Source organism: Rhodnius prolixus, unplaced genomic scaffold, assembly GCF_049639745.1.
Source record: "Rhodnius prolixus isolate KJV_2025 unplaced genomic scaffold, Rpr scaffold_1, whole genome shotgun sequence".
In the NCBI taxonomy this organism is placed as follows: domain Eukaryota; kingdom Metazoa; phylum Arthropoda; class Insecta; order Hemiptera; family Reduviidae; genus Rhodnius; species Rhodnius prolixus.
The window spans coordinates 15,460,316-15,476,266 of record NW_027411581.1 but is presented as its reverse complement, the minus strand read 5'-3'; the positions used below and the strand labels follow the sequence as shown (position 1 = coordinate 15,476,266).

Here is a 15,951-nt window from a genome sequence, read left to right as displayed (position 1 = left end):
GCGTTGCTGTGCCTCCCCTCGTTTCAAGTTGACTGGCCTTAGGTCCAAGTGGGCGATTGACCTTATAAATAAAGTGAACTTTGTCGTCAGCCTTTGGTGCTAGGCTCTTCTTACGATTAACAGTTTACTAACTATTTGAAGCTCATTTAAAAGGCAGCGAAGGTTCGTCAACCGATGAGCACTATAGAGAAATTTTCTAGGGCTACATAATCTCCTACTAAGCTCGAGTGTCCGGGTTATGCAGTCGAGAAGTGCTCTCTTAAAATTCAATTTTTGAGTTATCTTGGATTAGCCTCGAGTAACCTGACTTGGTGAGCAAATGAAGTTTCATGAATCACTATTCCGCATTTTATGATTTCCGCAGCAATCAATTAAGAGGGTCTGTGGTTAGCTTACCTGAGAGGATTAGCCTTGTACAACCCACCCAACAAAAAAGGTTTGCCCTTCTTCTGCTATCGAAGCCATCCGCAAATCGCCAACATTAACGGCAGTCTCAACTCTGAGTACTTATCTGATAAACATTTATACTCGGAAGAGACTTAAAAGAACCATATCTCAATTAAAGATTTTATAATAGTATTATAGTTGATAGAGACAGATTGTATTTCAATAAATAATTTTTTATACATTTTGACACATTCGTAAAATAACAGAAATCTTTACTTACCAAAACACATACCGAAGAATGATGTGTACAGAAAGTAGTAATAAATATTATCAAAATAAATAATTCCGAATGTTAACAAAACTACGGCTAAATTAACACCTAGACATATATGGTAAGCGTGTAGTTCAGGAAACACCTGGAGTAAAATACCGGCTAATAATCTTCCAAAAAATGTGCCAATACCAATCGATGGTACCAGCCATTCAACTGCATTTCGAGGTAAATCTCTGATAGATCTAGCTTTACCTAAAAAAAAAAAAAAAAAAAAATACACTTCGTCTTTTGGAAATAAATTAAATACTCTAGTTTAAACAAATCTCATTTCCTGTTGAAGATTTCTGCTGAAAACTTGAAACACAATTGTTGAATCAAATATCAATACTGTAAAGTTTTTTTTGAGGGTTTAAGCTTCCTATTACGGGTTTATTTCAGTGCATTGAACGATCTAATCACCACTATAACATTAATAGGAACTACGGTCATCATGAAAATAGCAAATTTGAAGAAAATTTGTTGATCGGAATAATCTCGTAAGTCAGTAGATTTTCACTGTTTTTTTTTTTTTAAAGATTTTTTCTCTTTTTTAGCTCCGGGGAAGCGGTGCCATCACGCCTCCCTCGATAATATCACTTCATTTTAGAAAACATGTATAACTTGTCAACTACTTTTTATGTTAAGATTTTAAGATTCAAGAAAATTTAATTATGTAGCAAGGCATAATGACCGTAGCAGTTAAGTGCCTTATAAAAAAAAAAGAAAAAAAAAAATATGTAGCAATCGGTAGATAATAACAAAATTTACAGAAGGAGGTATGAACCAAGCAGCCCACATTCACCGCAACCCATCGCGATCTACTGGGAAATTCACTGGCTGGCCAGCGCTAACCATGACAGACGCACATGCAAATTCAATGCTCACAATCATTCCTAGAGTCGCCTGGAGACGTTCAAAACTCCTTTGAGGAATGTCGCTTCTGTCAGACTATCCCAATCGCAGATGTCTAATGCAATGTCTTTTGCTAACCCTTGCAATGAGGAATTCATTGGAATTCCAACTCGCACATCTGAGTGAGCATTTCCCCAAAAAAAGCGTTTAGAGAAATTCACATGAACACCAGATCGCAGTTTTGTTCTTTTATACTGTACGCAGCACAATATAATAGATTTAATATATGTAATGCACTAATATAATAACATTTATTCCAATAGATAAAAGGGGCGGGTGTTGGTTTAGCGATGTGGATTTACAAGTGAGAGATCCCCAGTTTGAATCCCGCGTGCAACTAATTTTTATTAGTTAGACAAAATATTGTGCTTCAACCACCTTCGACATTTAATTGGACGTAAAGCCCCGCCTGAAAACATGGGCGATTACTTTACAGCATTTTTTAAGGAGCAATAATCTAGTCGTTTAAATACCATACATGTAACTTACATGAAAAATTTAAATAAATCATAATGAAAGAAATATTTTACTGTTAATGTAAAGAACGGGAAGGCTTGAACCCATCGTGAAGAAAGAGTTACTAAGTAGAAACAACACGAAACAGCATTCCTTCATTATGGAAAAATCAATCATGGTATTCCAAGTTCTTCTGAGAGCTTCCGGACAACAAACACACAGCATTTCTTCCTCATGAATGTCTTTTTTTGTAGGCAATTTACTGACAGACATTGCATAGTCTATTGCTTTCTCCTATGAAAATTTAAAAAAAAAAATTCTATTCTTTTATCAACTATTACCATTTTTATTTTATTAATCTAGAACAAAAGTCTATTAACTTACCGCTTGCAACGTTTTTACTTCTTTTAATCGAAAAACGCTTCCTTGATAGAATATGTCAGTTTTATACATTGGCCTATGCCCAAATTCCTGTTTCTTACAACAAATGCAAATTTTGTTAACTATGTGAAACGAAGATGTGGCACTGTTTTGACGTAATGTAGGCCGTGATAATATTCTATATCTTTCTGTATTTCCCTTTTCTCTAAAACTTCTACTCATAGAAGCGTAGAACATCGGGTCTGTTGCAGATATCTGTAATCTTAAATACACTTCTGATGAGCGAATGTGTTTTTACATATTAGTAGACAATCGTTATTAATAAAAGAAACTATGTTTTTTGGATTTTTACATGCGAACAAAATACAATCCTCCTTCTCAATGTTTTCTTCAAATTTTGTGTTTTTACTAAATGTTTGAATTTACTGTTCATTGTTTTTGGTGGCTGATTCATTAATCCAATAGGAAGAAAAGAGAATGCCAATTGAAGTCAAGATTTTTTATTTTGCCGAGCTTTCGACCTAGGTACTAGGTCATCTTTAGGGCTTATTGACAATATGAAACAATGAACAATAATTACGAGACCAAAGCTAAACGATCCAAGATAATAATGTAAAATATTATATGGTCAATATCCTCTGAAGAATATTCTTTTCTTCCTGTTAGAATTTATACAATACAGAAAAAGAACTTTTTAAGGAAAGGCATGTACTTTCGTGAAGTCAATATTCATGAAAAAAAAATTCTAACAAATGCCACAAATAATTATAGGAGAAGACGGTTCACAATCTACTCAAAACATTCCCACACTTTCACTTACTGTTCTATACTATAGAATTATTGTTTAAATAAAAAAATATTAATAATAGAATTTTTGAACTCACACAGAAGATGGAAAAATTTCTGAAGCTGCTTTATGATACTTATTGTGTGCTTTTATCTTTTTACGATGGGCTTCTCCTACTTGAGGAATAAGTCGAGACTGGGTTGTATCTTCTGGTTTAAGAAGCATTGGTGGAAGGGAAATTAAGAATATGCCTAGAACTATGTACAAACTAAATAAGGCTAAAACAGAAAAACATAAATAAAATTAATCCAAATAAAAGGTATTCTATAAACAAAGAAAACAATTTTCAATGAAGTTTTTAATAATCATAAGTATGTTTTATGAACATTTTTTTTGTTCACTGGAAAGCAACCATTTTAGTAATATCTTAATTAGTAACTAGTCTGAATGTCCAAGAGTACTTAAGTCGCCTTACGGCTCAGTTAACAGTGAACTAAAGAGAATCTCAAGCCTAAAACCAATCCTAATTAATGATCACATAAAAAAAAAATTAGTGTGTAAACTCGCATGACTCCCTCTTACCCCTAGACTGGCCATTAGGCCGAAATGGTACTGTTTTAAAGGCGCAGACACCAGCCAGTGTACTATTTTGTTCCTTTTTTTTTTTTTTTTTTGTTAAAAATCGAAAAATGCGTTATTTAAACGTAAACCTGATGCAATAAAAATTATAGAATACAGTTTCAGCCTGCTACACTCATCTGCATCAGTTACGGTCTAAATAATGAAACAGATTGTCTCAATCAACAGTAGAAGTTCTACTGCTTTCCTAACACAACTGTAAAGTAAGTCGTACAAAATTTTTCTTAGCAATTGATAAAAGTTCTATATGTTGGAATTGTAGGAGGAAATTCACACCACATTTCGCATTTTTTAATATATTTATAAACCTAAAAAATAGGATAACCATAATGACTACCCTAAATCATACCAGAATGGTAAATAAAGGCCGATTTCCACCCGTACATATCCATTATCTTGTGAGTGGTATACGGAACTACCAGCATTCCGATTCCAGAACCAGCTGATGAACCTCCTAATGCTATTGGCCTTTTCTTATCAAACCAATAACCAACTGGAGCAGTAATTGGTATAAGCGCACATCCACCACCTATACCTGTTTTTGATGACAAAAAAAATTATATTTATCAAGAATTAATAGAAAAATCACTAATGGAAAGTACTTACCTGTTATTATACCAAACAGCAGCAGCATTGTAGGAAAATTTTTACAAAAATATGCTAATCCCATGCCAGAAGATGTAAGTATACCGCCTGTAATTAATATCCAACGAAATCCATAGAGATTGCACAAGGAACTAACGATAGGACCTAAAACAATTGTTTAGGAATTATCTGATAGAATACAATAGCATCAGAAGTGGTTCAAGTTCAGCAGGAGCTGCCCTTAGATTCTCTGGAATTTTAGAGAGATTGGGACTGCGATGGGACGTGTGGTCTGCAATAAGAGAACACCGTTCAAAAGCAGTTAGAAACCTTTCAAAGCGTAATAATTAACTTTTAACCCATGCCTTACTTTAAGCAAAATCCGTTCTAACTTTCTACATGAACTACAAATTCGTTCCATTTCAAACACTCAGACAGGCAGAGGCAGACTGTCTTACCCACCTTTCGTGCGGGAAATATTTAGGATCTAGAAACAAACATTTATGGATATAAAAAATTATAGACTTACATAAAGGCAAAAATCGGTTCAGCTTCTTATCGTCCACTTGTCGAAAACTATTTATTACTAATTTTAAAAACAAAAAATAAGCCCATCATCTAGTGGTCAAAAGTTATTGTGCTCTTAATGTTGCCGTCCTTTGGGAAACGTTGTCTCGTTACAAACGCAACTCTTGTTTGGCGGAAATTCGCACAGGTGCCACCGATTCGACTGTCTAAATGCAATTATATATATTTTTTTACCTAAATCTCTTAGTACTATCTAAATCTAAAAATCTAAAAACAAAATTTGTACTGTCTAGTTAGTGTATTGTATTGTCTAATGAGGTGATGATTTCCTTGGGTTTATAGAGCTCTTCTCAATTTCCGATTTAGCCTTAATTATTTAAACATACATCCAGAAAAAATGGGAAGTTTGACATGATTACAATACTTTGAGAGAAAGACAATAAATGAAGGAGAGAGAGGGTAAGAGTGAGAGTGAGAGAACCTTAAAAGAAAGAAAAAAATGCACATACCAGTAAACAAGCACAAGGAAGAATAGGTCGAACCAATTGCTGCACTCATCGGTGTACTAATTCCCAAATCTTGAGAGATTCGTTTACGATATAAGTAAAAACTGCTTCCAATTCCATCTGCTATTGCATATCCAAAAAAAGAAATGGCTGCAATAACCCAACTGTATCCGCCATCCGGAGGAATTGTTATGTAAACCTCATAAATTCGAGAAGCCATTAAATAAAATTGTTTCACACATTCTATTACTTCTTAGATATAATTAAATTTGTTACATTTTAATAAATGTTTCTATGGAAACATTTGTAAATTAGTAAATACAATTTGATTTAAAAAAATTGTATAACACTTTTATTTTTGACAGAATACAATAAATCTCGCAACCGTTAAGAGTATCTAACTTAGGAGCAAAGAGAAGAGGACCTGTTCTCGATTAGTTTCTCCACTTTCCTGTCTGTCTGCATGATCTGCTAATCCATAGGATTCCCAACTTTTCCTTATATCAACCATCTTTCTTTAAATAAAAGTGGCTTTTCTATTTTCTCATTTATGCAACTACTAAGCTCAACACATCGCACTTTACTGGAAATCTTGTGTCTAGAGTGACACATAAGATAAAAATGCTAATCCTATCTCTGCTAAAATGAGAACGTCTCGTCATCATTCAGAATCCAAAGCTTCTTATGGATTCGGCTATCCACTCGTATCAGTTCTTCGCTTAATGCTTTTATGTCTAGGTACTTCAAACATATTTGACTAATTTTTTTTTTCTTTTGATTGTTCACCTTTGTCAAAAATCTTCTTATTCTTAGCTGGATTAGAGAGATCTGGAAAGCCTGTACCCTCAGCTAGTATACTTCTCCCTCTCCTTAGGAATCTCTGCATCTTTAGACACCTTATTCTGAGGAACACGCTCAAATCATCGTCCTATGTCACATGCCCTTTTCTTCCAACTTTTTACCCACGATAGCAGTTCGGAAATTTCTCCCCTCCATTCTCACTTGGTGCCTAAATCTCAACTCAAAGAGTTATGATTTAGAGTAAATACATCTGGTCCTGTAGTGTACATAATTCATTCAGCTCTAAAACGGACGTTGCTCTCTATTCTTATTTTGTCTTACGGAACAAAACATCTTTGTGAAGATTACCAGACTTCAAAGAATTTTGCTTTTGATAATGTATAGAATTTGCAGCAATGGGCACGATCGTACCAAATAATGTCTACTTAATAACACTCAATAATAATAACAATAGTGCAATAAAATTCTTTCTAAAGTTTAAAAACATTATTTCAAAAATCACGTTGGAAAAAATTTCATTAACATTATTAATCAATAAATCATCATTCCTAAGTGTTCTCAAAATCAGCCGCTTGTAAATCAGTATTCTTGGAGTCGTGGTAATGTTTAAAAATGTAGATCGTACTATACAACTAGCCTTTCCAGCTCAATGATACCATATGGCATCACTAGCTTAAAATATATTGTTTCATGCTTAATTCTGACCAAATGATACAATTGGCATCATTTTAGTTTTTTTCATGAGGCAGCACAAGTCGTGATTTTTACATTTTTTCTTTATAATAATTTGGATCTGAAAGGGTTAAAAAATATATGTTTTAAGGTTTTTTTTAAAAGCTATTTTGAGATAGTAACTTAAACGTGCCGGCAGGGGCGGCTTAACCTATAGTGCAGGGTGTGCAATGCACACGGGCGCCGCCGTCTCAGGGGGCGCCGCGGCGCTCCCTGAGACAGCTAAGAGCATCGTCTTGGACCATCATGGTACAACAATGATATGACAGAAGCGGCCAGCCAGCGCGGTGGCGGCAGTTATCAAACGCAAGCGCCCTATGGGCGGCTTCTTTTTCGAACATTTTGTTTCAACTCAAAGTTAATAGTTATAGCCGCGGGGGGGGAGGGGGGTCAGGCCTAGGGGGCGCCAGGGTTTCATTGCACACGGGCGCTACACGAGCTAGAGCCGCCCCTGCGTGCCGGTATGATCTCGCTTACTCAGATAAAAATTTCAACCCATGCCATTGAACTTCCTTTACAGGAAGTAACTGCAGTAGGAAAATAGACTACAGTACCAACGGTGAACTTCGTTAACCTGCTACCAGACTAGTTTTTAAGAGAACTATTTAGCAACTAAAAAGTCCTAAGGCAACTAACACGTATATAAGGGTGGAAGGAGGAAAAGACAATTCCAGTTTGATGTTTTGGGTCAAAAAAAAAGGAAAAGAAAGAAACCAAACAATTTAATTAAAAATTTATTGCTAGGTAACTAATTTTGTTTTTCATTTTTACACCAAACATTTATTTATGATACACTCCGGTTTAATTAAAAACATAGAAAAATGTTCTCAAGGTTTTTTTTTTTACTTTTATCAAAATATATTTCTTTTTGTACCTTGTTATATAAATGATTAGCATTTCCTTAAAATAATCTTGGCTGAAACTGTCAATTTCATTATTAATACTATATTTTCTATTATAGGAATATTGTTTTGTGAAACCAGTTGATTTGGCTTAAAATATTTGGTCAAACATTTATTTTCTTTTTTTTTTATCTTCAACCGTTTATTTAGACTGGAGTTTTTTCAATAATTAAATCTAACGCAATGAATGAATATTTAGTATGAAATATTTACACACTTCCAAGCCCTATACATAATAATATATTAAATTGTAAACAATATATATTCTTTTTTATATATAATTTACATACCTGTCTTTTTTAAAAACAAATTTATACAAAATAATATCTGGACATTAAAATCCTAGATAAAAGAATATAAACAACAAATTCCTTCTAATCGTATTAAATTATGAATATTGAAGGAAGCCAAAAAAAATAGCAAACACTCGTAATACTAAAATAATAAAAATAAATATTGTATTTTTACAAATAAAACTTTGATTCATTGTTTAAATAAGAACAACAAATAAATAAATTTTTATATATGATTATGTATATATAATATATATTACTACAAAACAATCAACAGTTTTAGCCTTAGTTCTTTAATTACATTTAAAATTCCTCACTGTTAAAAAAAAATTAATGACCTTGCAAAAATTCCATGAGGAAGCAGCCTCCAAATTGTTTAAACTTTTTTCTTTCTGAATAGATTTAACGATTTAGAGATGCCATAATTTTTCTTATCTTTTCTTGCATCTTTTACTTGTTGTTCGTTTTCACTGGAGCTCTCACTTGGTCTACGACTACCTTCGCTGTTTGGGGTCACCGTTCCTGTTGTTGCTGTAGTGGTAAACTGAGGTAAAGTGGTCGAACGGTTGGACGGGTGTTGGTTGTTCTTCAGAGAATAATTAAATAATTATAAAATGATAAGACAAACCATAAATTTTTTTAAATATGAAGTTAAACTTACTTGTTTTGGATTCAGGTTCGCATAAACTGGAAAAAAAAAAATCATTTAAATTAGTTTTATGGTACAATAATGAAATCTTCATCTGATGTAAACACTCACCAGATCTCTTTTTACAATTTTCAAGGTTTCATTCAATGTTTGAATGTTTACTAAAATTGTTGGCGCCGATTTCGAGAAAATTTTCAAGAAAATGACAAAAGAAAAACAGGGAAATGTGCTTCCATTAAAAAGGAAATTCTCACTCATGGTAAGAAGATTTCTTCTAAATCATAACTGTAGCAAGAAATCCTATTCTCGTTAATTTGGTTAAGCAATTGTTACTGAAAGAAACAGCATTCTCTACACATTTCCCAGAATTGTCTTAAAATTCATTGTTCTTAAAAAATGTTCCCAAATATATTAAATAAAATAATATGGTTATTTAATAAAGAAAATCTCAAGATATTGAAAAATCTTCTCGCTAAAGATGTACTGAGATACTGTTTTTCTCTGATTTCGGTTCGGTTTTGTGTGTTTTTGGCATATCAGGCGCATGCAACGTTGTATGTAGTGCGCAGAAGAACACTGTGCTTTCTATGTCAGTTTGAATGAAAATAATCTAGGAAAGCGATTAGTTAAGATTATAAGAATGCCGGAGTATTGCATTTCTCTTCCAAGAAAAAACAATTCCTCATTGTTATGAGGAGCGAAAAAAACACTATGAATCCAACAATGCATCTTAATGACTCCAAACGTCAATATAAGCCAAAATTGACGCGCTATAATTTTATTGTAATATAAAATAAAAACTTAGATGGCAAACAAGTCATCTACGAAGTTCTTTGAACATTTTTTACTAAATACTTACCAGTTCCATGTTTATAAGACTGCGCATCTGTGGGCCATGGATCTCTAGTAGGAGCTGGAACAGCTGGTCTATTTGGAGGTGCTGATGCGGGCAAGGGTGGTGGTACTTCTAAATTTTAAAAACACATTCTACATGTAACTAATTCTATGAGTACAAAGCAAACATCACTACACACTGACTAACATTTATGTGGAAGAGTGATGGCTACAGGAAACTTTCGGAAAAATTCATATCTACAATGGCAACTTGTACTTACAAGAATGATTAGTATTAAGAATTAGAATTAATTAATAAGAATTAATGCTACACATAATACTGATTAATTTTATCTTTTTTTTTTATTGATTACTCTAAAGTTAAAATCAATCTATATTTTACAATGTACTGCAACAAAAACTTGAGAAATAGGGGGACAAAAATTAATCGCTTCTTAAATTGAAAATTGCTATGTCCATTAAAAAACTTAGTTGTAAATGTTACTCAATTCACTTCTTTTTTTTTTGACAATTTATGTTATTTTTTGTGAAAATAATAATAATAATCACAACTATTAGAGAAAATATTTTACATTTTCATAAATTAATTTTAATTATATTTGCTATTTTAAAAATTCAGATTTAATCTTTCAAAAAATCAGGATAACCACAATATGGTTAAAGACGCATTTATTAGTGGTATTGTTAAATTTTTTGAGCATGTAGGACACATAATTAATATCTTAACAGAGCCAAGTAAAGTACATACCCTCTATAAGATTTCATCAAATAAAGCAAACGGACATAAAGTTAATTGCACAACACGAAACACAAACGGTAAGAAACAATAAAAACACAAAAAGTAAAACATGCCACGAAATTTTCAATTTGAAACGTGGGTTAAAACGCGTTATTGGCTACTTAGCCACCTCTAAGTTATTGAAGCAGAATTGAGGCAATTGAATTTCAAGAAAATAAATACAGGCATTTAACAGTAGTTTGGATGGTCAGAGGATGGACAATAATAATATACGCCATAAATTACTGAGATATCGAAAAAAATTGTTTTCCCAAATAAAATCAATCAATTCTTCTAAACTTTTGATTTATGATATAATTGTTAGTAGTTAAGATCTTAAGACACATGCACGATGTAACAATAAGGATGATGTTAGATGATAAATCGATAGATTAGAAAATTTGCAATTTTAAGGGTTGAAGGAAGAGCGAGAAAGAGAAAAAAAAAAACTGGTTACGTTCAAATACATACCATGAGTAGGTAACTCTATGTTACTTTGAGTAGAGTTCCTCCATTCCGTGTTACCATTTTGATTTGCAACCGAACGTGAAACAGGATGATAGGAGTGCCTAACAGTGATTGGTGCAGCCTCTGAAAATTCGTGGACAAATGTGGCCAATTGTTATTATTAGGGGTTAGTAAGTTAGGAATTGATTAATTAACAATATCGGAGATGTTGTCGTTTCTTTCTCTTTTATGACCAAGCAATTAAAGAAAGCATTCCTCTCATTGCAAGTCACTTGGGCTATTCCTTTTTAACAATCGTAATTCAATTATTGAAATTATTTTTCATTCTTACCTTGTGGGATACTAATAAGATCAGCAGAAGGTGTCCTTACAGGTACTGGAGGAGGCGCAACTCTTGGCGGAACTGGAGGTTTAGGTCGGCGCATTACATCAGGCGTAGATCCACGACTGGAATCGGAACTTTCTTCTGGGCCAACTGGTGCCAACCTGTCTACTCCAGGAGAACCCTAATCATATAAAAGAAATTAAATTAAAAAGGCTGGTCAAGGTCTGAGGGATGACGGCTGGCAGGTCACAAAAAGTTTTTTTCTCTCAAAACTAGACCTTCAGACATGTAGTATGCAAACCAAGATTAAGGAATATAGCTGTTCGGTAGATGGACGGGCGGCCTGTCCTTCGCTCTATCCGTTATGCTAACACCATAGCTACTTCCACTTCATTACGTTTAGATACTTTCGAGAGCCAATTCTCAAGCGTCAGAAAGTCAATTTCAATGCCAAATGTTCCCAAATCGTGAACAATTCTTCAGGAAACGAATACCTTCGTAGTTTTCATCACTATATTGGATAGTATATAAACGTGGAATAATCGACTACTTCTTCAGGCGGGGTTTTAACGTTCACCTACCAATTGGAATTATGAACAAAAGCGGAAGCACATTCTATACAATTAGCGGGATTTGAACGGAGGATCTCCTACTTACGTATCTATGCTTCACAACCACTTACAGGCGGTTGGTACACTCGCTCCATTTGTGATAAACGTGATCACAAAAATAAACCTGGCAATATTGCAATAATTCCAACAGCCAGATAAAGAGAAACAGGTAAACAACAAAATAGAAAAAGAATATTAGTGATATTTAATGAACTACAAACCTTCTGATTTTCATCATAACTCATCAATTGTAAGCTAGGAGGAAGCTGAGCATGGAAGCTGATTTTGTTAACCCAATCTTCCATATCATTACTACTGGGGGCCAAAAATAGAAATTCTGATCCATCTGTACAACATAATCTGAAAAAATGAATGCTCAGTAAATAATTTATCACAAATTATAATTTTAATGGCGAAATTTTAAATTTTAAAGGTGATTACATACAAAATCAGTAAATTCTCTTTAAAACAATACAAAATAAAATTACTAGTAGTGTGTACTACCTAAATACATGTTTCCTTTTGGTATAATCTTCTGCTTTTTCACATTTGGCATTATAAATTATAATTGGTGATGTAGCAGCCTTACTAGCTATAAAATCCTCTTGATCTTTGAAAAAGCATAACAACTGACCACACAGCACTAAAAATTACATGCTAAATTTTAGAAACTATTTAATACAAAAAAAAAAGGAGTATAAAATCTGTAACTTGATATCAAAGCAAAGTTACCCGTATAGAAAGTTTTCCATGATCTAAGAGCTGCTTTCTTACCACCACTTTGTAGTTCATGTTTACGATCCAGAACACCTTGAATTTCTACAGGAGGTAAATGATCAAGTTGATCACTACCAAATTTATGTAACTTACGAAAACTTTGTGTTCTCCTTCTAGTAGTAAAAGATGGAGTCCTCTTGGGTTTTTTAATGTCTGCTTTCATACTTTCAGCCCGTTTAACGTCACCTTAATCAAATAAATTGTTTAGAAAAGAAAAAAAACACTATTTAATGACATTACTAGCCATTTTCTAGTGAATTTACCTTTTTTTAATCTATCACCAAACAATGATGATATACTTCCGGACTTCTGAAGTGCAATTGGAGAGTCTTGAGGCAATCTGTATAGTAATATCATTAATTAATGTACAATGGATAAAAAAATAAAATTAAAATTTTTATTAACATAATATTAACCTACTAATTATTTGAATGAAAAACAATTCGTTATCTTATTTCTTACCTTTCTCTTATTTTATCCAAAATTGTTTTTCTACACAAATATTTAAAAGAAAAGAAATAATTGCAAAAAGAAACTATTCATTAAAATCAACAAACTTATCAAATTAAGCCATTAAAAAAAAAAAAGAGGAAAGAAAAGAAGAAAAGAAAATAAACACAAACCTGAAGGTCAAAGTTGCTACTGTCTGTGATTTTGTTACAGGATATTGTGAAGATTCAACATCCTTTTTTAATAAATCGCTATTAGTAATCAATTTTGGAAGCTCAACAGAGCCTTTTCTTACTTCCACATCATGCTTTTCTTCTAGCGTGCTACACATGCCACATGCTTATTATAACATTTTATATCAAAATTATATATAAAATAAATAATTCAATTTATTTGCTTATTTCTTATTTGCCTTTTTCTTAATTCGATAACATTAATTTCCGATTTCAATCGTGTTATGGTGCAGATTTGAAATTGATCTTACGAAATTAAGGCGATTTATATTTATACATTGCATAATTATTTTTAAAGGAAGTAAGCCAAATTTAGAGAAAAACACTCAGAGTTGTAGCAAGAAGTTGCGTTATTAAGTCAAAACACCATTTTGAATCCATTTTAACTTGATATTTTGATATTAATATTTTTACTCAGATTATTCTTTAATTTTTTAAAAGATTAGAGTTAGTCAAAAAAAAAGAAACAAAAACATGCAAAGAAAAATAAAAAATTACTAAAGGAGCAAAAGAACACATTCTTCCTCACCTTGGGTGCTTATTTTCCACGATTTCCGGTCCTCCATTAATTTCTTGTTTTCTTCTTTCATCCTCTTTTCGCCTTTCCTGTTAACCATTTTTTTATTAATTACTACATAAGAAAATGAACTCTTTCTGAAGCGAAAAGTCCTGCCAATGAAGCAAACACAATCGCACATTCCTCTAAACATTCTGAAAATATATTCAAGATCTTCGACCTGACATGGATAAAAATAATCATGAGTTTCAGACAAAAATTTCACAAAAGATTTTGGGCCTTTAAAATTTACAAATGAAAACAAATAAAAAATAAATAGGAAATAAATTTACAAGTTGAAGAGTAATTTACTGAAAGAAAAAATTCTGAACTGATAATAGTGCATTTAATTTGCCGATGATTAAGTCATGTTTCACGAGTAGACGATGTAGCTACGATATGAAGGATAAGGTTTGGAAATAAATTTCCAAAAGAAGAAATACGAGTATTTTGTGATAGCGGCAAGGAAAACATAATTTTACGACTTTTCAGGATCCGTATACTAAATTATAGTAAACGTAAAACCGACATTACAGTAAAAACAAAGAAGTAAAGAAAAAAAAAATTAATTAAATTTTGTGGAATCTCCGAAGAAAGAAAACGATTAATTTATAAGGAGAGTATGAAAAGAGACTCAGGCGATGGCAAGAGGCAGAAAAGCTGAGAATGGTCGAAATGGGTTCTGGTGAGGTACATGTCTTAAAAATAAATAAACAGTCTGATAGGAGACGAGATTTAACAACTACAAAAATAAAGAATTAATGAGTATTTATGTTAAGGCAAAAAACAGCAGACTTAAATTTTGCTCTGGTTAAATAAAATGAATTACCTCTGAAATTCTTTGAATTTCTTTTCGTTTTCTTGCTTCAAATCTTTCACGTTCAACGCGTTCCCTTTCAGCTTGCCGAGCCGAAGCTTCGGCTTCTCGCTGTTTCAAAAATGCTTGTTCCAACTGTAACAAAAATGACGTTCAATTAACAAGCACTGTGCTTCTGTTATTTACTTAATATTGATCTCATTCCAAGTACATGATTGTATAAACTGCATTTACCATTGTTATTCTTCGTAAGGAATTAAATTTGTCAGCGTGCGCTTCAATAGTTTTTTCAAAATCTTCATGCCTTCTAATTAACTCCTCTACTTGGGGTATTGAGTCTCCTAACTTTTCATCATGAAGAATAGGTTCTCGTGATGTTATCCAATTTTCCAAAAGATTGGCTTCCTTCATAAAAAGCTGTAAAAATAATTCAAGTATTTTTAAGATTTTGAAAATGAAATTTTTGAAGATTTCTTGAACTTTTCATTTCAGAAAAGTTACCTGTGTATCCAAACTTAGATCATATATTATCTTTCTTTTTTCCCAGGTTTCATTAAGTAACTGCTTTCTTTGTTCTAATATTCTGATCTTTTCTTGAACTTCACTAGCAAGGAAATGACCCTGTGAAGAAGTAAAAAAAAACTACATGCAGTTACTTTACTCAATAAATAAGATTATGAATAAATATAGAATGTTTTTTTACCTGATTTATTAGGGTACCACCAGTGCTATAAAACTGGAAAAATGCTTCTTCTCTGCTGTTGATTTCGGCTCTATGTTCCAAGTGTCTTGAAATAAGTGCTTCGGCGCCAGGCACATCCTGGGCTAATTCTGGCGAAGTAACTTTAGCTATCATCTCACTGATCCATGCTCTGAAAAAATAATTTAAAAAAAATATTGGAACTATTACAATAATAATTAAAACTACTGACTGAAATTGAAAACAGAATAGACAATATTACATGAGATCGCGGTACAAATCAAAATAAGATTGTAGTTGTTCGGCTTGTTGAAGATTTTTATGCCTCTGTTCAGTCTTCTCAAATAATTTTGTCCACGCATCTGTGACTTCTTCGTGTTTCACTTCAATGTGTTCCCTGGCATCTGGGAAGAGTCCTGAAAGTCGCCCAGCTTCTTCTACTACGCTTTCCACCTAAAAAGAAGATTTTTATATAATAGCATATAGAAAAAAGACAAATTGTGAAAAGAA

The 15,951-nt window shown here is 32.7% G+C and overlaps 2 protein-coding genes across 11 annotated transcripts in view; both read right to left on the bottom strand.

Moving 5' to 3' along the window:
* Positions 1–2,525: 2,525 nt before the first annotated feature.
* LOC141447087 (monocarboxylate transporter 3-like) lies at positions 2,526–5,789 on the bottom strand. The gene is made up of 5 exons (XM_074114289.1): positions 5,498–5,789; positions 4,482–4,625; positions 4,225–4,410; positions 3,334–3,514; positions 2,526–2,704 (listed from the first exon to the last, which is right to left on the bottom strand). The coding sequence occupies exons 1-5, from the start codon at positions 5,712–5,714 to the stop codon at positions 2,668–2,670; spliced, it is 765 nt and encodes a 254-aa protein (XP_073970390.1). The 5' UTR covers positions 5,715–5,789; the 3' UTR covers positions 2,526–2,667.
* A 1,959-nt stretch (positions 5,790–7,748) lies between these two features.
* Positions 7,749–15,951, bottom strand: part of kst (spectrin beta chain, non-erythrocytic 5 kst) — a 159,029-nt gene continuing 150,826 nt past the window's right edge. For 4 of the 10 annotated variants that reach the window (XM_074113329.1, XM_074113310.1, XM_074113319.1 and 1 more), the window contains 17 exons: positions 15,704–15,894; positions 15,445–15,613; positions 15,243–15,362; positions 14,976–15,158; positions 14,754–14,876; positions 13,898–13,974; positions 13,309–13,458; positions 13,148–13,177; positions 12,949–13,025; positions 12,641–12,871; positions 12,413–12,551; positions 12,130–12,268; positions 11,304–11,478; positions 10,976–11,095; positions 9,731–9,838; positions 8,884–8,909; positions 7,749–8,808 (listed from right to left, as the gene is read on the bottom strand). In XM_074113329.1, coding sequence (XP_073969430.1) covers positions 8,599–8,808; positions 8,884–8,909; positions 9,731–9,838; positions 10,976–11,095; positions 11,304–11,478; positions 12,130–12,268; positions 12,413–12,551; positions 12,641–12,871; positions 12,949–13,025; positions 13,148–13,177; positions 13,309–13,458; positions 13,898–13,974; positions 14,754–14,876; positions 14,976–15,158; positions 15,243–15,362; positions 15,445–15,613; positions 15,704–15,894 — 2,268 coding nt within the window. In that variant the 3' untranslated portion in view covers positions 7,749–8,598. The remainder of the gene's footprint in view (positions 8,809–8,883; positions 8,910–9,730; positions 9,839–10,975; positions 11,096–11,303; positions 11,479–12,129; positions 12,269–12,412; positions 12,552–12,640; positions 12,872–12,948; positions 13,026–13,147; positions 13,178–13,308; positions 13,459–13,897; positions 13,975–14,753; positions 14,877–14,975; positions 15,159–15,242; positions 15,363–15,444; positions 15,614–15,703; positions 15,895–15,951) is intronic. The other 6 variants (XM_074113305.1, XM_074113298.1, XM_074113364.1 and 3 more) reach the window with 6 other exon arrangements.